Source organism: Pithys albifrons, chromosome 6 (genome assembly GCF_047495875.1).
Source record: "Pithys albifrons albifrons isolate INPA30051 chromosome 6, PitAlb_v1, whole genome shotgun sequence".
Lineage (NCBI taxonomy): Eukaryota > Metazoa > Chordata > Aves > Passeriformes > Thamnophilidae > Pithys > Pithys albifrons.
In genome coordinates, this window is record NC_092463.1 from 21,315,360 (window position 1) to 21,336,648 (window position 21,289).

At 36.9% G+C, this 21,289-nt stretch overlaps 1 protein-coding gene across 1 annotated transcript in view; it reads right to left on the reverse strand.

The window, feature by feature from the left end:
• The window catches only part of TSHR (thyroid stimulating hormone receptor), a 55,906-nt gene that overhangs the window by 9,140 nt on the left and 25,477 nt on the right, over positions 1-21,289 (reverse strand). The window contains exons 4-7 of the mRNA XM_071559409.1: positions 13,287-13,361; positions 12,084-12,158; positions 9,216-9,293; positions 8,196-8,264 (exon numbers count right to left, since the gene is read on the reverse strand). Of these exons, the coding sequence (XP_071415510.1) occupies positions 8,196-8,264; positions 9,216-9,293; positions 12,084-12,158; positions 13,287-13,361 (297 nt within the window). The remainder of the gene's footprint in view (positions 1-8,195; positions 8,265-9,215; positions 9,294-12,083; positions 12,159-13,286; positions 13,362-21,289) is intronic.

The window sequence follows — 21,289 nt, forward strand, 5'->3', positions numbered from 1 at the left end:
ATGAGATTAAGAATCATTTGCCAAATATAGTAGTCCCTGGAGGAGGATGGAGTTGCACCTAGCTCCTTTGGCTGAGGGGAGCAAAGACAAGTAAGAAGACATAACAGTCCAAGTGTTTTGTTTCTGTACTATGATGAGAAAGGACCTCTGAGAGAAGGTTGAACCAAAGCAGCAAAGGGGATGGTACGGCTGCAGGGCCACACTTTGGGGCAGAAATGTGATGCAACCCACTAACGAGGAGACAGAAAATTGTCAAGGAAGGTTTTAGAGGGACATGTCTGTTTGTCTTGATGAAGTAATGGCAAAATGATCAATCCTGTAAAGGCTTCCTTGATAAAAATAATGACAAAATTATCAATGCTGTAAAGGTGCTGAAGGACTAAGGTGCTTAGGCAGCAGAAACCTGTAGCACTTCTGACTATTCCATTTACAAATTTTATCAATTTTCTGCATAGTGGAACTCACAGTGACAAAATTATGGCAACAGTGGATAACCCAGGCCCCATATCCACAAGCTTCAGGATTACTTGACATTTTAACAGCAAGGGCACAGGGCTGGTCAAGGCCTTGTAAGGCAAGAATGAATAAAAAGATAACTGCAGATGGTGACTTCACAATATTGCTCAAGAGCAAACAATGTGGTCCTTAGTCCAACTAAAGAACATAAATTTTGCAAGGATTCATGTTTCACTGGGTAGAGTAGAGTAATTTCATAAAATTTCAGACTGCAGTGGGCACAGATGATAGGATGACCAGACCCATTAAAGGCATTAAGTAAAATAAAAGGAATAAGAATCTGATCCTACTTATGCAGGTAGTAATGCCTCAAGCAGAGAGAAATGTTTGGTACTCTATTATAAACATTTACAAGTTAGCTTGTGATGTAGCTAGGAAGCCAAAAAGTGCAATAGAAAGATGGTCACAACAAATTTCAGAGGATGTCTGTAAAGTTCACAGAACCACAGAATATTCTGAGTTGGAAAGGACCTACAAGATCATCAAAGTCCAACTCAGCCCTGCACAGGATCATCCCCAAGAGTCACACCATATGCCTGAGAGCATTGTCCAAATGCTTCTTGAACTCTGTTAGGCCTGGTGCTGTCACCACTTCCCTGGGGAGCCTGTTCCAGTGCCCAACCACTCTCTGGGTGAAGAACCTTTTCCTAATACCCAGCCTAAACCTCCCCCGATACAACTTCAGGCCATTCCCTCAGATCCTGTCACTAGTCACCACAGACAAGAGATCAGTGTCTGCCCCTCCTCTTCTGCTCCTGAGGAAGTTGTAACTGCAATGAGGTCTACCCTCAATCTCCTCTTCTCCAGGCTGAACAGACCAAGTGATCTCAGCTGCTTCTCTAGAAGCTTCCCCTCTAGATCCTTCACTATCTTTGTAGCCTTTCATAGCTTTCTAATCACTTATGTTGTGACGCCCAAAGCTGCACACAATACTCGAGGTGAGGCTGCAGCAGAGCAGAGCGGGACAGTCACCTGCCTTGACCAGCTGGCAAGCTGTGATGTGGAAAACATGAAGTAAAGATTCTAATCCTGTCCCGGTTGAAGTCATTGGCAAATTTTTCACAACATTGACTGGATATAAACTTATATTGATCACCATAGCGAGAAATGAGAAGTAAATGCATTTCATCTGGGTTACACAACAGAAAGTCTTAGAGAGCCAAACCGGAGTAATGCTTCTGGCGTGTTATTCACTGGATATTAGCCATGAATTAAGGCTTGGTTCTTACAGAGGAGAATGGCTTACATCACCTTCTCAGCTATTGTTTGAAATAAGCTTTTGTTCTTTAGAAATATTTGGCATTCTAGTATCGCTTGGCATTTGTGTTTTCTGAGAACTGACTTTCATAATCTGTAAATGGCAAACTATTGTTGGGAACATTTCCTTCATTGTACATGATTTTATCTGCAAAACAAATACAAAATTTAAAACCAGAGCAAGAGTTAAGAATTAATCCAAGATTTCAACATCTAGGTCGTAGTTTTGAAGGACACAAAACCCTGCTTGACCTAATAAAACCTGTCTGCTTTAGTAACTAGACACTATTATACAACCAGATAATTGCTTGTCCAAATTTGAAATATTTTCCCCTGATATTTGAGCACATTAGTGAGTAATAACCCTGAAATGTAATAGTCTACTTAAATGATAAAACCCGTCAAACTTACAAATAGAAACACCTAGAGACTTTGGGAAGTTCATAACCATGTGTAACTAAGGAGGGGCTGCAGTGTTAGCTGCCAGTTTTCACATCGATGAGTCAGGCCCATCAGAATGTACAGTTTTCTAATGCTAATTGATTTCAGTTGTTTAAGCCCTTTTATTTTGATAGGTACCACTTTTAAATGGAAAGAATAAGACTTTGGCAGATACTAATTTGACAAAGAAAGCTTATGTAGAGCCAGTATAGTTCCTTCTGAGAGTGTTTTTAATCCTGATAGATAAATGATAAAAACATCATTTAAATACACTGCAGAAGAGAAAATCACAACAGTGGTATCCACATGTCTAAACAAATGTTTGAAGTCTTAGAAGTCACAGAGTTGATGTGGATGGCAGATGTACATGAAATACCACAGAGCAAAGTATGCTGGAAATCTGTAGTAGTAAGTGCTGAATCCAGAGTAGGAAATGCTGATGGTTTCATAGTGTTGTAAGTAAATGAAGGCTTTTTTTCCTTTTTTAAATCCAATCAGATCAGTAAGCTAACTGTATCAGAGACTAATATAGTCCCTATGTGCTCAAGATCCAGGGGTAAGCGGGAAGAACATTGCCTTAAGTCTCAGATCCACCAGAAAACCACATGACTGTGTATGCTGAGCAGGACCTTCTGGGGGCATGAAACACTAACAGGACATTCCAGGTGTTGTGTAGAAGCAGACAATGTCATGCCAGGGCATGACAGAGATAGTGAGTATTCAGACATTAGCAGTGCATGCTTCATAAAGCAACAGGTTAGAGAGTCTGCATGAGGAAAAGCAGCCTTTGATTTCATCTTGAGTGGCACACACAAAATGTGTCTCAGGTCTCTTTTAAAGAGCCACCACCAGGTACTGATATTCAGAAACTCTCTAGGACCAAAAAAGCTAGAGATGCAAACACATCTCTTTCCTTTTCTCCAAAAAGGAAAAATAAATATATATGAGAAAACTCCCTTAAAAATAAAGGATGAAAGTTACATTGTTGAGAGCATTCTGGGAGCTCTTTTGGGATACCATTTTGGAGATACAGAGCAAACATGAAAAGCAAGAGTTGATGAAAGAAAAACCACATCTGAATATTAAAAATATTTCAAAACTGAAAAATACTGAAAGATCTGAAGGTAATTTTACAAAATATTTTATTTTTACTGGAAGTGTACTTTCTTCTGGGGCTAAAGGATATAAATAAAAATTGCTGAGCAGCTACTTCCACTAAGTAACATATAGTGCCACACACCTTTGTTTAAGTGTGAAAGATTTTTATTTCTCTTCTTTTATAGTCCAAGATCATGCATGCCATGCCCTATAATGCAGCTGCATACCTTTCTTGCTGTTTTGTTTTTTTTTTCTTTTAAAGCTGGATTATTTCACTGACAAAGTTTTAATGCAGTCCCACAACCAATTTTATCAGCACAGGGTATGATGGAATAAGAACGAACAGACAGATTAGGGAAAAGGGGAGATTTTGCAAAATTTTCTTCCATTTTCTTAGTTATCTTAGTATTCTTAGTTAAAATTTTCTTAATTAAAAAACAAGTAAAGTTACCGAAGTTCCTGGTTGGAACATCTCACTGACTGATGGAATTACATATTATCCGCTTACTTGTCTTCAGCTTCTAGTTTTAAAATAAGGCAGCAATGCTTAAGAAACAAGAAGATTAATATGTTGGCCACATATTTAAGTATCACCACTATAGTATTAAATGGGCTCTGGATGTGTAACATGTATTTATGCATCCAGTTGGATTATGAAATTAAGGTTAAAGAAAGGGAGAAGGAGCAAAAGAGATGCATTGGTAAGTGAGCAGTACTAAGGATTCATCTTATGATTTTTCCACACAATTGTTTATCTTGAATCTGAGCCGAGCCAAGCATTATAAATGAACACTGAAAGTGTACACCAAAGTAAATATATTCTTTTGCAGTTTACTTTTATAATTAGATTTTGAGATCTCACTTTCCATTTCAGTAATTTAGACTGCTCTGTACAAGCTCATCACAAATATATTTTGCCATTCACTTAAAATATGTTTTAAGTGCTCTTCTTCCCTCACCAATTTCCTTACAGAAATAAATACTGGTGCAGCAACACCACTTTGCAAAAGTCTGCAGGAGTGATGCAGTTTTGTGGACCTTAATGATGGGTTAGAACGAGGGATTCAAGTTTCAGATGAATGCTTTTCAGTAAAAGTGTCATTCAGCCCTTCATTCCTGGTTTCTTCCTTCCCTGCCTTTATAAAACTTGTACAGCAATGTGATGGTTTGCTATCAAACACAGATCCTTGTTGGATGAGAAGATCAATTAGGTAGTCCCATTATTCAGTGTGATAATGGAAACCATTTATGTATGGTTTCACACCTATATCTGCATTGATTTTTTGATCTTGAATTACACAGGCATTTTAATAGTGCAAGATTGGTAAAAAGGCACAGTGCACAGTAGAAGAGAGCATCCAAGATTCCCAAAATGTCTTCTGATTTATGGATGGAACATGGAGTCTTTGGATAATTTCTCAAAAATTTATTATTGTTTTTGATTTTTTCCCTTTTTTACTTATTTCTCTCCTTCACATCATCATTCAAAACCCATTCAAATTTCCTTCACCCTTTTTCTTTTAGTTTCTTTTCGCTTTTATTTTTGTCAAGTTCAAAGGCCCTTGAATCAGACCCAGAGAAAAACACTTCACTGTACAGTGGTAGATAAACAGGAGTTCAAGTTAGAAATGTCAGAATAGAGAAAATGAATTATTTGGCTTTTGCATTAACTTAATCCTGCTGCTAGAAACAATAAATCTCCAAGCATGCACTTAGCAAAATTATACCTTATCTTGTCACATGGTAAGAAAACTACTTCAGAAAATTAGTTTAGAAATTTCAGTGTAGTTTATCAAACAGGTAAGGGCTTTACCACTGATGTTCAGCTTCTAGTTTGCCATGTAAATCTGGAGTAGTGCTTTGCTCCAAGTAAATGTCATGATTTAATGAGGAGGAAAGTGTTTGTTGTAATAATCCATTTTTACTGCTGGTAGATAAAGCTATGAACGTAAGTCTACTTTTAGTTATTTTCTTGTTTTGTTGGTAGTTTTCTTTTTTCTTCTTTTTTCTTTTTTTTTTTATAATTTGATTAACTAGTGCATCATAGCCAGTCTCTGGAAAGATTCACTGAGGATTAAAGAATTATAAAGCATATCAGGTTGGAAGGCACCCATAAGAATCATGGAATCCAACTCCCTGCTCCTTTGCAGGATGACTGAAAACATAAACCATCATCCAGATGTTGTTTGAACTCTGACAGTCTTGGTGCTGTGACCAGTTCCATGGGTGAGCCTGTTCCAGTGACTTACCACCCTCTCAGTGAAGAACCTTCTCCTACTGCCCCATCTGAACTTCCCCTGATGCAGGTTCATTCCATCTTCTTGAGTCTTATTGCTGTTCACCAGAGAGATCAGCACCACCCCCTCCACTGCCTCCTTCAAGGAGGTTGTTGGCTGCATGAGGTCAACCCTGAGCCCTCTCTCCACCAGGCTGAACAAGCAAAGACCTCAAGGTCTTGCCATCAAGGCCTTTCACTATTTTGATTGCTCTCCTTTGTACACACTCTAACATTTGATGTCCTGCTCATACTGTGGTGCCCAAAACTCCACAGAGGACTCGAGGCGAGGCCACCCCAGTGCAGAGCAGGGTGGGACAATCCCCTCTCTCGACTGACTGGTGATGCTGTGCCTGATGCCCCCCTGGACACAATTGACCTTTTTGGCTGCCAGGGCACTGCTGACTCATGTTCACCTTGCCATCAACCAGGTCTGCCAGATCTCCCTCTGCGGGGCTGCTCTCCAGCCTCTTGTTCCTCACTTTGTATGTATAACCAGGATAACCCTGTGCCAGATGGAGAATACAGCAATTGTTCTTGTTCAGTTTAATATGGTTGGCGATTGCCCAGCTCTCAAGTCTATCCAGATCTCTCTGCCCTCTACTCTTAAAGCCTTAGAGAATATTTAAATATCCTTAAAGCATACCAATTACAAACTTTTTTTCTAAAAGTAAGCAAGCAACATCTACCCTAACCCTTACCCTAACCCTTCTCAGTCCAATAAAGCAAATGTTTAGGACTCCAGATCTTCTAAAACTACATTTTCACTTGATTCTTTAATAATAATAATAATGAGAATTCCAAAGAGGCCAGAAGCAATAGCACTTTCACACTATCAGAGAAACATAAAGAAAAATTACTACAAAATAGTCTCCAACCTGTGTTTCATCAAATGTAAGAAATGGAAGAGTGAATACAGTTCATATATTGGCTTAGAAAGGTTTTAAGTATTGCTACGTACAGCTTAGAGAGATTAAGCCAAGACACTGGATTCATTTTGCCATATTCTACATCTTGTGATTTCTTTGGGCACTACTACAAACACTATGTCATCATGAGAAACTTCCTTTCTCATCTGAAAGTTCAAAGTAACTGAACTATTGTGAGTAAAATAAGATCTATTCCAGATCTTTAGTTTAACTCAAACCTTTCAACCTTTAAGTCTAGCTAGCTGTTAAGGTAAAAAAGGCAATTTGGAAAGATTAAGACTATGTGAAGGATGCTCTCAAGGAGTTCTTACAGAATTTAAGTCCAGTTTAAAATAAAATACTGAAAATAATTGTGTTGATCTCCATGTCTCTCTGGTTAATGTAACAGCTCATGATGAAAAAATCTCTTTACTCATGAGACTGACAGCCGGACTTGTCAGTCAAACCTCTGTAGGACCAGAGTAAGCTCTGCCAAAGCAAGCGGAGCCTCTAGAATTGAAATTTATTCTGTGTTAATGTTTGAGTCAGATGACTTTGGGTATGGTGCAAAAAGTATATTCACTCAGTAGGTATTAATTTTCCAGAAAAAGCATGTGTTTAGTTGAGCTGGCAAAATGCCAACTACCCAAACACAGACTAAGAGTTCCCCTTGCCCCACTGAGAAAAGGGAAAAAACCCTGGAAAACTTAAAACAGGTTTATATATTTATACAGAAAAGAAAAAATTAAAAGTAAACTACAATATAACAGACACCTACATAAGTTAGATATAACAACAATCCTCTACCTCCCACCAAAACCAGATCCCATCACTCCAGATCCATAAAGCACCCCAAAAGACACCCAGCAAGGAAAAGAAAGAGATTAACAATAAAATGTTTACTTCCCTGAACTAAAACAAAATGCAAAGTGGTGGCAGGGCAGCAGCAGGGCCCAGCACAGCAGGACAGCGGCAGCGTGTCCTGTCTCTACCTTGGCCATGATGGGAACCGAGAGAACTCCTCCTACTCTAGTGTATTTATACTTGACGTGACGTTGGAATGTGGTATGGAATCCATTGGCCAGTAGAAGTCAGTGTCAGCTGCCTGACCCAGCACAAGTCAACTGATAATCCAAGGCCTACTCTGAAAACTAAAGCCTAAATTTAGGCCTAGCTAAACCCATAACAATGCATAAGAAGGTGAAGGGAAATATGAAATGGTTGATTCACGCTTTTCAGATATGCATCTCTTATTTCTCAAACAGGTGACTGGTTCCTCTGAATTGCTCCCAGCCACTTACACCATTTTTATTTTTGCAGGTGAGAGATTTCTGTGAAAGAGCTGCTACCATTATCAGTGCTATAATTAATAAAATACAGTCTTGTAAGAAAAACAGCATAATTATCTTCCAAATTGCCTTAGAAAAGTTACTGATCAAACAAAATTTTATTGTAGCTTCAAACCAGAACAAAACTCACACTGAAATTACCTGCCATGACTTTATTTCTGAGCTATAAATACACATATCAAAGGAAAGCACACTGCAAAACTCATTAAGGGATGATATTTTTATTGCTGACTGAAATAAATATTCTCTTTTTGCTCCTTAAAAGCAATTAGATTTGTATTTCAGAACCTCAAATAAGCATCAAGGGTTGTTTTTTTTCCTTCTGAAAGAAGAGAATGATCTTCTACTTACATGGCATCCAGATTTGTCCCATTAAAAGCATGGCCTTGAATACTGGTAAAGCCATTATTGTACAGTTTGCTGTAAGGAAAAAAAATTAAACTAGTCTGTTTTGGTTGCTTCAATATCTGAATAACTAACATATTATGTATCATTTTTCTTGCCAACAGCACATTTATGGATGGATGGGTTAATTTTAATCTCTTGAAGAAGTAGTAGTTATAGTGCAAGGTCAAACAAATGCCCAGAAGCATTCCTGAATGTACCTGAATCAAGGATACCATGTGGCAGGTGTGCCATCTTTTACCTCTTTTTACAGCAATGACAGAATGAGACTAAAACACTTTGCTGTAACTTTCCAACTGTCAAACTAAAAGCAAAGAAACAAAATCCTGCCAGGGCTAAGGAAGGCTAAAGCAACTAGCAAAACAGGTCTAATTTTACTATAAAGCCTGCCTGAATTTTTAGAATTCTTTCTTTTACACTCTTAGAGCAAAAGGAGTTTGTTTTAGAATTTCTGCAGTTCAAGTCGCAACTCACTGCAGTAATTTTCACTCCTTTCAGGCCTTTTTTTGTGACTCACTTCAAATAGACTTGCATAACTGAACTTTCTTTAACAATTTTCTTTCAAAGGTGAGTTGTCTGATGTTTTCCATCCATTAGTTGTCATGTTATGAGCCACTTAGGTTGCAAAAATACTAGACACAGTTCTAATCATGCTGTAGTTTTACAGGGGGAACACCTTGCAAACTTTTTCCTTTACTTTTCTCCAATATAACCATTCACTGGCATTAGGGTCATATGAAACAAGACCACTTTAATCAAGACAGTTAAAAGAAGAGCAGCAGGACTAAATTCAAATTGCTGTCAAAGTACAGGATTTATGCAAACTAGATTATGGATAGTGCTTGTCTATGGTGTTTCTCTGTTACAAACTACTAGAGAGTAGGACAGGGATATTATTTTTAAACATTTTACTATATGCATTAGCAGAGAGGTAATTGCCTTGTGACTTAAACTGGAAGAACTTACAGGGTAAGAGATTCATTACAAAGTCCATGGAAAGCATTAGCAGGCACTGAAGTCATGTAAGGATTATCTGCAATTTCACTGGAAAAGGAGACAAAATATCAAAATCAAACATCTTCCCAACAGATCTTCTCCAGAACAGCTTTGTTATTAATTTTTCTCTGCCTTGATAATAAAAAAAATTAAAACTCCATTTATTTAAATAAATAATTTTATTATATACATCTTATTATATTATTTATGAGGTTAAAATAAATAACACTACTATTATATTATAAATGTAGATAAATTTATTTTAATAAATATTAATTTATTTAAAATTAAATAGACGTTTAAAAGAATAACCTGTTTAGTTATATATAAGACCAGAAGATATATGTGGGATGAAGAATAGCATGTTCCAGCATCCAGGAAGAGAGCTTGTGAGACAGATGGGTTTTGTAGTCCTGGTGAGGTGTGCCAGCCTGTGTGATTATAGTGGCTACTGAAACAGACAGGTCCCTGGTCTCATGAGCCAGAGAATTAGCAGAATGAATAACGCTGCAGTGTCAACTGAATAACCCAAGAGGCTTTAGAGCTGAAATCCTGTTCTCTAAGGTCAGATAAGACATCAGATAACACATTATTCAGGACAGAGGCTTTGCACTTTACTGAACTGCATTCAGCACAAGTGAAGTAACTTACTGTGGGATCTAACCTAATGATTCTTCTCAACTTTTATTCAAATGACTGTTCTATTATCTGTCATTTCTTAAATACTTGTTTCACTCTTACTCTGCAGTCATAATAAATAGTATATATTTTAAAACCAATAGTCTGTTGTAACAAAAGATAGAAAGAACTGAAGAGATTTACTATGATAATCTGGAGAGAGGAGAAAGCTGGTAGAAACAAAGGCCAGAGCAAAGTGTCTGATTGTTCTTCTTCTGATTTTTCTTCAATCATATTATACTCTGGAAACCAAAGTATTGTGCAAATGTTTCTTTTCTTCAGCTTGGGATTAGATATGGTTTAATAAGGCCAATCCATTCACGTTCATAGGCTAAGAAGTAGTCCTAACAATTGTCCGTGTGTCAGGAACAATTTCATTTCTTTTCTGTAATATATATGTGCATACATATGTGCTAATGCTGAACAGTACTACAACCATTTTCATTCCAAGTAATTTTCACTGATAGCTGGTTTCTACCACAAGTTACTTTGGTTTGATGCTTTTCAGATTGGTTCACTTTTCTAAATAAATGTTTACTTGTAACTTGCTTGACCTCAAAGACAAATAGTAATATAACGAATTCTTTTTCCCCTGCTATACCTTATTGATAATTTAGAGCTCTATTATTTTTTGAAGAGCATTTTTTTAATGAATGAAACAAAATGGCTATATTTCATTGAATAGCAATGTTTAGAAATATTTCATAGAAATATCTTGAAAGTACAGGTCTACTCTTTAAATAGTCTGCAGCATATAAGACCTATATTTATCTTTTATTAGTGATTTGTATAAAAAAAATCAAGGTAGAAGTAAAATAATGTTTTGCTTTCTGCCACTTAGAAGGGCACTGAGCTGGTTGGAAGTAAGAACACAGATGGTTGTAAAACTGCTCCTGTTTCATCTAGCTTTTTTAAATCCTTGGTTCTCTCTACTTAGCAAAGATAGTATCTAGTTTACAATCTAGGAGAGCTTAATCTAAGCCAAAGCTCTTTTGGTCTTTGAGAAAATCCCTCATAGTTCTTAAGATATAGGTGTATCCTCCCTCAGAGCTCTGAACGACTCAGGTTTCTACCTTGGAGTCCTACAGCTAAGGTGAACATAACAGCTACAAGTTATGGAGTGTGAGTTATAACAAGGCTTATCTCTAGTCTCAGAAGATACTTGGGAGGGAAGATCTCATTGCTTACTACAGGTCCAGACTTTTAACAAAACAAGCAGCATTTCTTCACTGCTCTCAGGTTCATCCATGCCATGAATGCAGTGGGAACTGACCATTCTTGACCAAGAACGCCCCATAGCACTGAAACAATGCCTGGGGTAGATCATCAATAATGACTTTGCAAGTCACCTTTTAGCATAATACTTCTCATTTTTAATGGCCTTTTGCCTAGCCCATCCAGCATTTGAGCCTCTTCAGATGGAAACTGCTACCATATAAGATTTCTAACTCTTCTCTAGGACCAAGAAGTGACCAAGATACTTTTATCTTGCATCAGCCTGCAAGTCTTCATCTGAGCTGCTCTTCCTTCTTGTCTTGATTACAAGCCAGAATGTGCACTTAAATTGCAGGTTAGTTCATAAAGATGGATGTTGTCTTTGCTTTTTGAATACCAAGAAACATCTGCTTATTTTTTAGAATTCAGAGCAGAACTATTTGTTTCTGCGATACATTTAAGGATAATAGTGGGAGACCTCCTTTCCCCAATTTGTTTTCCCAATCTCTTTCTTCAAGAAATTGTTCTGCAATTTGCTTCACCATGCCAGGAAAAATTTCTGGGAAGGATGTCGATAGGATGACTTTGTGTTAGCAGGATGTATGCTAGCTCAGGTCCTGTGTGTCTCACTATTCTGACTTCAGATTAATTCAAGTATTGCACAGCCATTACAAAACCAAAACAAAATCAAGGCAAAAGGCCTGTAGAAGCTGTGTCTCATGAATGTGCTTCCATGTCCATGTCTCTCATCCAGGTCAAATGTATAGTGCCAGGTGACCTGGCATTTTTCAGCTGTGGTACTAATGGTCATTGAAATACAGCTTGAGGAAAATGTCTTTTTCAGAGTTACTTGATACTTTTCTCAAATCTAGAAACCTTCATTATAGGTTTTCTTGGGATCTGAAGATGGCAGTTATTCTAGCAGCTGTGGGGATGGATACTTACAGTAAAAAATTCACATCAAATGAGTAGATTTTTTTGAGGTTTGGAAATACTTTGAGTCCAGTATTGAAAATACCACTGAAAGAGAGGAGAAACAGGAAAATAATACATGTATTGAATCACTGAACAACAACAAAAAATGTATTTAAAGTGGTCAACAGGGCAGGATGGTTCTTTCATCCTCTCTATTGTCAATCAAATAATTTATAATCAACTGTGCAAAATAGAAGGATGCAAGAACAATTAAAAAATTCAAAATAACAGATTTATGATAAGTTATAGAATCTAAAAAATGGGAAGACAGACTAAAAAGGCAGCTAAGTAGATCTGCAGAGGGAAGTAGCTTGTGAGATCAATAGAGAGAAAATAATTAAAACTCTGGTTTCACTTAAGAGATGAAGTTAATAGTCTGGAGCCCCAAATCCTCTATCTTTCATTGAGGCTAAGAGCAGACCAGATAGTTCTAAAAAGGGAAGTTGTCTTAAAATGTGAATATGCTTAATGCCCCTTCTTTCTGAACTCCTGTAGAGTGGAAATAACTTAAGAAAATATAATTCTCAATCTTTAAAACTATTCTGCTGGAATGAAATTTTTTTACTATTTTCTTTTTATCGCTTTCATATCTATAGGAGAAACGTGGAAAAATCTTTCCTCCTTGCCACTGCCCTCAGCACACACACACAGTCCTTCCTAGTGTCTTCCAAACATTACTCAAAAGCAGAGAAGTTTCTTTAGTAATTCATGGGAATTTTTCACAATCTTCTTCTGCCGTAGATGCTGTATGAAATCAGGTGTCCATAGGTGGGCTTTTTGCATTTGGTTGACAGGTATGCCTTAAAATCCTGTGTAAATATTTAGTAAATATAGAAGATGTAGTATCCCTTCTTCCCCTTTTTCCCTACAAAAATAGAGTAAGACAGCAATTATTTTAAGAAGAAACCTAGCTGTGAAATTTTGCCAAGGAACATTAGTGTATTAGATATTTAATGGATAAGACAAGTGGGAAAATTACTGGTCAATTTGTGAATGTTTTCCTTTCTTAAAAAGTAGTAAAAGCCTAACTGGCTTTCTGTTATTAAAATAAAGCAACAGGGAAAAGCATGGCACTCACTTCCAAAATGAAATGCAAAGAAACAAAAGTGCTATAAGATAAGGAGTCTTTTGTGAGATTTAAGTGCTAACTTGTTACAGGTGCTAAGTACTTACAGGTATTTCAAAAGTGGGAGGTTCTTAAAGGCATCTGGATCTATGTAATCCAAGTTTCTCAGATTTCGAATTTCACTGTAAAAAGAGACCATTGATAATAAATATTTAATTATCCCAGCAGAAATCAGAAATGTTAAAATGAAATTTCAGGGACCTAATTCCTGCAACACATACTAGCCAGCACTCGCCCAAGACTACTACGCATTCTGAGCAATCTTACAGTGATGCATTATCTGCTGGATAGATGCCATGCTGGAGAGTGGCAAGTTGAAGCAAGGAGGGTAAGAAGCACCTGAGATTTGATTATGGATCCTTTGTCTGCATTGTCCTAAAATCAATAACAAATAGCCTGTGTTAATGGCTGTTAATTTGAATATGGAGAGAGTTTTGCATCTGCAAAATTGAGTAAAAAGAAGAAAAGTAAAACTTTCAGTATTTATATACAATAATCTTATCAAAGTGCAACCACCTATGTAGCTTCTAATTTTACGTCATATTTTTCTGCTTACTTTCTTCATGTGTCTAACAGTATTTTTAATAACTTTTCCTGTATCTTTTTCAGAGCTCATCAAAAGATGACTCATGTCACTTATCTTTGTTCTGAGACCTAAAGGGACACACAGTGCACTATGTAGCCATGTCCAGCAGTTTAGAGGACAGTGTATCTCTGCTATATAATGACACAAAACAGCATAAACTTCATTCCTTACAGCTTTTTTCCACGGTAGTGTCTTTAAATACTTCTACCCAGGCAACAGCTTGGTCTGCAAATGGCTTTTTAGTCTGCACATGTTGAATAACCAGCCTGACACTAATCAGCTATTACCATGATGGGTGCTTTCTGTAGGTAAGTTGGTGGGGCTGCTGCTCCTCCAGCCATCATGATCATTGCCTGGAGTCATGACTTACTCATTTTTCTGAAACGTTTGTCTCTTCCCTTAATGCAATTTCCCGCAATTAGTCTCATTCCTCTATTTTCTAGCAGATTTCTTTCTTTTCTATCCACAATGACAGCTAGCAGTCTGCCTGCACCAGACTGTGCCAAAATTCCCTTTCTAGACTCAATAGAGCAACAAATGTTCATCTTTTAATAAAAAAAGCCACCCATAACCTCCCCGTATGACATGCAGACTTTTCATTTCCTGGCCTGTTTACTGTCCCCAGAAGGATATGGATGTTTTTGCATGTTTTCTTCTATTTCTTTACCTTAAACCAGCTCTGGACACTGGTCTTATAACACTGCTGGAACAAAACTAAGCTTTTCTTATTATAGAAATAATATAGAAAGAGTGCCAGTCTTCCTCCTGATACTAAGCAGTGGAGCAATAGGCTGAAGAAAGCACTTCTGGCTACATATATGGAGCAGGATGATGAAGATGACAGGTATTGATGGCATAGTGGTGTAGGTTATGTGGGTGATGTTCTGATCTTAAGCCAGTCCAAGAAGTGCTGCTACTGGACAGAAACTCAGTGGGCAGAAACCACTAGTATTTAATTTACTGTGGCCTAACAGTGCCAAGTCATCTACACAACATAAGACTCAGAAAATCGGGGTTTAAGACTACCTCTGCCACTGGAATTATTTTTACAGGATAAAATCAACCCAGGCAAGTTGTCTAAGAAATGGAAGTGGGAAAAGAGACAGAAGACAGTAGATAAATCAGAATCTAGATACCAGTATGAAGACTTCAGCCTCTCTATATACTGTTGTACTGACAAAAGAGTTCTGTTCCAACTTTCAAGTCTTCAGTTTTTATGCTGTTTATTACAACACTGGAGGGAAATAAGGATTTACCTTTTATTTGCTCATTAAACTGATACCATTAATAGCTATAGTACTGCTACTGTACTGCTGCATGCAAATATTCTTCATGTCTGTTACTACTTTTAGCTGTGTTTCTGTATTAAAAACAGATCCTCTCAGTGTCACTTTCTTGCTTCTCTCAAATTATTTTATTAACTATTTTATGAATAATTATAGTAACACTCCCAACAGTGGAACTTGTTCCATAAACTTTAACTGACATGTTTTCTCCATCACTGACTGCCTTCAAAATGTTGGACTCATGAGCTTCCTGGCCTGATACTCCTCTGTTTTAGACCAAGCATATTCCAGGGAAAGAATGCCTTTAGATCAGCCTTCAGCCTGGAAATGGATAATGCATTGGAGTTTCACAGACTCATCAGGTTTTGGCTTGTTGCTATTCTTAGTATTCTGCGTAAATTATTTGGATGAGGGTAGTGGAAGTAAGAATTCAAAATCTGCAGAAGGTACTAAAACTGAAAAAACAAAATAATGTAATGAGATACAATTTTGATTTATTAAGTAACTGGACCATTAGAGGACATGTGCTGTTTAAAAAAGGCAAATGAAAAACTAATTAATCTGGGAATAAACTATTTTAAACTGCCAGATGAGACACTCAGCTTAGTAATGAGAGACAAGACTAAACAGCGTGAGTGAGGGAATCAGTGATTCAGCTGAACATGGGGAAAGGTTTATGTCCCTGCTGTTCAATTTCATTGAATTAGTAATGCTGGGAATAGAAGAGAACTATGCTTTAATGCTTACTGCTTTTATACTTGCATTTCATCCTATACTTTATTACAGAGGTGTCTTCAAGTCCAAAGGGAAGAAAAGGGCCCACTGTAGAGCAGATAGACAGTTGCTTCAAAGTCTGTAGTCAAAATAGATGAGAGGATAAGAGAGGTATAAAAAGCTAAAAGGTGATTTGAAAAAAGTGAATGTTATGCTAAGGAAAAAAATGAGGAGAATTAAATTTTCCTACTTCCAGTTCAGTCAAATATGCTTCCTGCATTTGACTGTCCTGAATATGTGGCCTCTCATCTCATCTGCATGGAAAAAAAAGAAAGATCTTCAGTTCCATTCATGAACTGTACTGCTGTCCTTGTTTTAAACATTCAAACATCATTAATCTTAGAGTACTAGAAGGAATTCCCCCCTAAAATCACAGATTGAAAGGATATTCACTGCTCCATTGATAAAGGAGCCTATGAAGTTAAGCTGGTAAGGAGGGAGATATTTGAATAGTTCTGAGCCCATCAGAAAACAGGATAGCAATACACAAACTGGATTTCACTATTTCTTTTACAGTAATCCATCATGAGTAATATACTTAAAGGTGCATAAATATTATATGATGCTAATTTTCAAATTGTAGTCAAAAGACTCCTGTGGTATAAAGATTAATACCAAAAGATTCATAAAGCTAAGAAGAGCAAGCTGATTATCAGTAAATTCATTAAGCAGGGTTTGCACTTTTATAATTTGGCTTTTATGAATTGGTGAGCTGAAAAGATTGAAACTCTCTGAAATAAAAAGTTAAGGTTTCTTGAAAAGCAGCTCTAAGAAAATTATTAGTAGACTAAGCTGCCTAAAATGCAGATGATGCCAGAGTATACTTAAAAATGTCTATAAGCTAGTTTGCAGATATCTGTCTATGAGAACTGATTTTAGATGACTTTTGTAATGCAGCTTTGACAGACTCCACAAACATAACCTAATCATAGCATACTGCAATGTAACAATCCTGAATCCTTTTAAGATATAAAAACCTGATACAGTTAATAAGGCATTTTTTCTTCACCATTGATGCAAAAAGGCAAAAGGTGCCCTAAACAAACATCTCACTTAGCAGTCCTAACTAAAATTACTTAGAGGTGTTCATAAGAAAGGAACAGGCTGCTGCCTACCACAAAGTCACAGAATTATTGTGGAATATTTACAAAATTGTTCAAAGTGACTTTACACACCTCTGCTCTGTATTAAGAGGTGTCTATACTATTTAAAACTGGCTTATTTGTCCTTTAAGAAAATTGATGTTTGAAATTCTAGTTCTGGCACTAAGAATCACATCAAACCACCACCTGACTGTCCATGAACAGCAACTTAGTGTTGCTCTTTAAAGAAAATAAAAAAAAACTTTATCATGTCAAGAACAGGTATGAAAAGAAAGTCACTTAATGATATAAACATGTGTCAAGACTTACAAAAAATTATGAACTGATGTTTGGTTGCAAAGTTATAACTTTAGTTAGTTAGTTCGTTAGTTCCAGATCCAAATGAACCTAAAAATGAAACTAATAATAAGAACTATTCAAACTGATTTAATTGAGACACGTTTACCAGGTAACTTCTAGAAAGGTTAATATGCTACTTAACATTCTATCTGAATTTAGTAACATTTAAAAAATCACAAACACATATTTAAGTGGATCCTAAGTTTCATTTACCAGACATGTTTTTCACATTGGCCTTGCAATATTGACTCATCCTTTAGTTTGTTTAAATCTGGTATTCAGAAATTGCAAATCTGGCCATACAGCAGCGATATAACCAAGTTATGCTGAGATAACTTCAAAGACTAAGGATAACAAGGTCAGAAATTCTGAAATGTTTTAAATAAGTTATTTTTTCTCTCTTGTAATAACTTTGACCCCCTCGTTACCATCTTAAACTTACTTTCCCTATAGCTTCCTTGGCTTGTCTCACTTCTACATCTACTTCCATGTTTTATTCTCCCCCTACAGCCAAACTATCTGCTTTATTTCATCTGCATACTCCTGTCCAGCTTTTGCACCACTGGCACAGAAAACTGGCTTAGGCTCCCAACAGTCAATTCCCTACTTCCAGACTGCAGATTTTAATGAGTTTTCTTCACAGCACTTATCCCTATGCCCTCAAATTCACTGCAGGTACACAGCAGCCCCCCAGAAATCTCTTCAGTCTTCCTCTCCAGTTGCTTCTCATATATTTCCATCAAATCCTTTTTCTTTCTGCAGTGCTCTATGCCACAGCCTGGCATCAAAAGCTGCCCAAGGGAAATGCAGCCTTGGCCCAGAGGATGGTGAGGCTGCCCTGGCCCTTGGCTCCATCTCACTGCAGCTCACTGCAGAGACGCAGAGTTGTCCCCCACCAGCTCTCCAAATGACGTCACTTACATGAGGGCAAGCCACTTGAACCAGAACCTTTGGCCCTGGTCTCAAATGCTGAGAGGGCTTTTTATGTGGTTGTATAAGAGGAGAATAGTTTTTGACAATGAGAATGGAGAAAAGAGAGATCAGAGGAGAGTGAGCAGAGACACAGAGAAGAGAGGAAAAGAGTGATTTTTTTTCTGAGTGAGGTTCCTTTCATAGGAATGTTTCCCTGAGAAACAAAGACCTAATTATAAAAGGTTTTTATTTAGTGTAATGTTACCAAGCTGCAGCTCTACTAGTAAAACAGCTACACAGAGATACTGACTGCTAATTGGACACTTTCACAATTACATCTAGAAAAAAAACATACTTATGTATTTGTATGGGAGAGACAGTTCTGAATTTGTAATCAGGTTAAGTTTGTCTTAGAGACATACTTAAAAAAAAAAGAAAGAAGAAACAAGAAACCATTGTGAGACCAATTTTATCACAACTGGGGAGAAAAAAGCCCCAACAAAGTCTTGTCCCTTATTTACATCTTTATAGAGTGGGAATTTTGCCATTGATTACAACCAAAATAAGATCTGGCTTAATAAATACAGTAGGTGATCAACATCCTTAGTTTGCAGAAGTTGCTCAGTGCTTGAAAGACAGAAATTCATAAAAATATGACCTATGTGTAAAGAGAGATGAGGTTTGGAAGAACCAGAAGTCAGGACAGAGGCACATGAACCAAATTAGGACCAAGAAAATGAATTGCTGAAGATCAGGGCAGAAGCGCACCCTAAGCTTGGGAGGCAGAGATCGTGACGAACACAGGATGCCTATTCACGTAACATTTGACTCAAGCCAAAGCAATTTGTTCCTCCCTTCCACAAACACTAAATTTTCTCCTAATAAACTTTTATATTTAAACCCAAATGTTTTTAAAATGAAACTGTGTGTATTAGTTTAAATTAGGGTAAAAAGATTATTTACATAAAACTGCACTTTATGAGAGTTCAATGAAAAATAAGCTGTAAAAATGGAACTTTGTGAAATTACTTTACAAAATCGTTAGAGTAATCTCCCACTCATTTAAAATACCTTGACATCTTAACCCACTATTATTTTAGCAATAATACTTTGAAAATACTATGTAAATGGAGAACATTGCTCAAATGCATAACACAACATATAAATTCAGCCCTGTATAGTTCTGTTGTTTGGAAAGGAAATCAAACCCAAAAATGATAAGTGTTAACAAATTAGGAGTTATAGAAGAAATTCATAAAAATTATCAAATTTATAAATTGCTTTCTTTCACGTCTTCTATGCAACTGTGTAACTTATCAGATACCTGGCTATTCCCTGATTAAATCATACATGTACCTTCCTTCCAGACAGATTTTAAAAGCCTGGTAAGTACTTTTGAGTGGTAGAGATGGCCCTTCTTTGCTGGCTATCTGCAAAAGCATATTGCATAGAAGAATCCTACCATGAAATGCAATGGCCCAAGAGCATTTTATCTTTAACTTCTAATAAAGTGAACCATAAAAGGAATACCACATGAGGAATTTGTAGCACAGAGTAGCAAATGCATTGTTCTTTGCTGACAAAATGTGCTGCCAGTAAATGTTTCATTAAATGTTCATTTGTGTCAAGAAATTCTAAAGACAACTATGAAAGAGGAGGAGAAAATGTGACATGGCTGTTGTTACAGTAAAATCAAAAGTGAGCAATTCAGATCTATAGAAAAACCCTGTGAGACTGAGCTATCAGCCAGAAGCAGCAAGGAGCTCAGCTGCTGCTGGCTGATAGGGAGGAGGTTACTCCCCAAGAATTCACATAGTAGGAATTCACAGGACTCTGCAGGGGCACGAAAACAGCCAGGATGAAATAATATAAACATGGGACTTGTGAGAGATAGGCTTTAACCAATTGAAGTATCTGGCGTGGTGGTGTGTTAAGTCTTTTAGCCAATAAGCTGTAGTTCTAACCCTATATAAACTGTGTGCTTTGTGTAATAAAAGGTCTTCACTATAAACTTCATAAGCTTGTTGGTGAAGTCCAGTTCCTCCGCCGTTTATAAATAGTTTACTTTAATGACATGCCTGGAAAAACCATCTACAGAACAGGGAATGATATTATGACTAAAGAAAAATGCTGATATTACACCAGAGTCTTCCTGTGAATCTCTTTCAGGTATAAAACTGGAGTATATTATTGGACTAAACTAGGTCTCGGGATCCTGCACTCTATTTCTAGCTATGCCTGTCAAGTTCTCTTAGAGGAGCCACTTACACTTTCTAGCATTAGTTTCTCTTTGTCTATAGTAACACTAATATTACTTTCTTCTGTAACTTTATTAGTCTTCCTTTTTCACATTGTGTAAAGTGAAAGGCAAAAAAAAATCATAGAAAATAGAGCAGTGTTAAGTGATTGTCTACTTCAGTTTCTTTCTCTGAGTATAGATTAAATAGATCTATGAAGTTTCTGATTACACAGCCTTAATGGTCTGCAGTGATAGGGACATTGTCTCCAGGAAAATTCTAGTGTTTACTTATGCCAGCCATATGAAAACATTTCCTAGAGTCTAACATGAATCTTGTCTAATCTAATTTATCATTATTATTACTTTTTCTTTGTCAAACATTAGTGTGGAAAATGGATGGTAGTTTTCACCCCTTGCAACAACCTTAAAAGATGTATCTGCCTCTGGCATGTTTTCTTTCTGGACACAGAAGTCTTTCCTCTATGACAATGTTTTCTGGATTCATGATGACCAACAGTGCTCTCCCACGGAACCCCTCCAAACAAAATTCTTCTCTGAAGTGTGCCAAACTGTAGCTCATCATGATGAAGTTTACAACACTGGCACGCTTTCCATTCCCTCCTTTGGATCAGTTATGGAAACATGGAAGAGCACCAGATACAGGAAGCTCTTTATTCAATACATTATGTTCTCATTTTAATAGGATCCTGATGAATGACAGGAACTCTCTGGATAAAGGTATCCTACCATTTCTGTAACTGCCCTATTTCATAATTTGGTGAGGATTAGTCAGAATATCAGACTAAAAAAG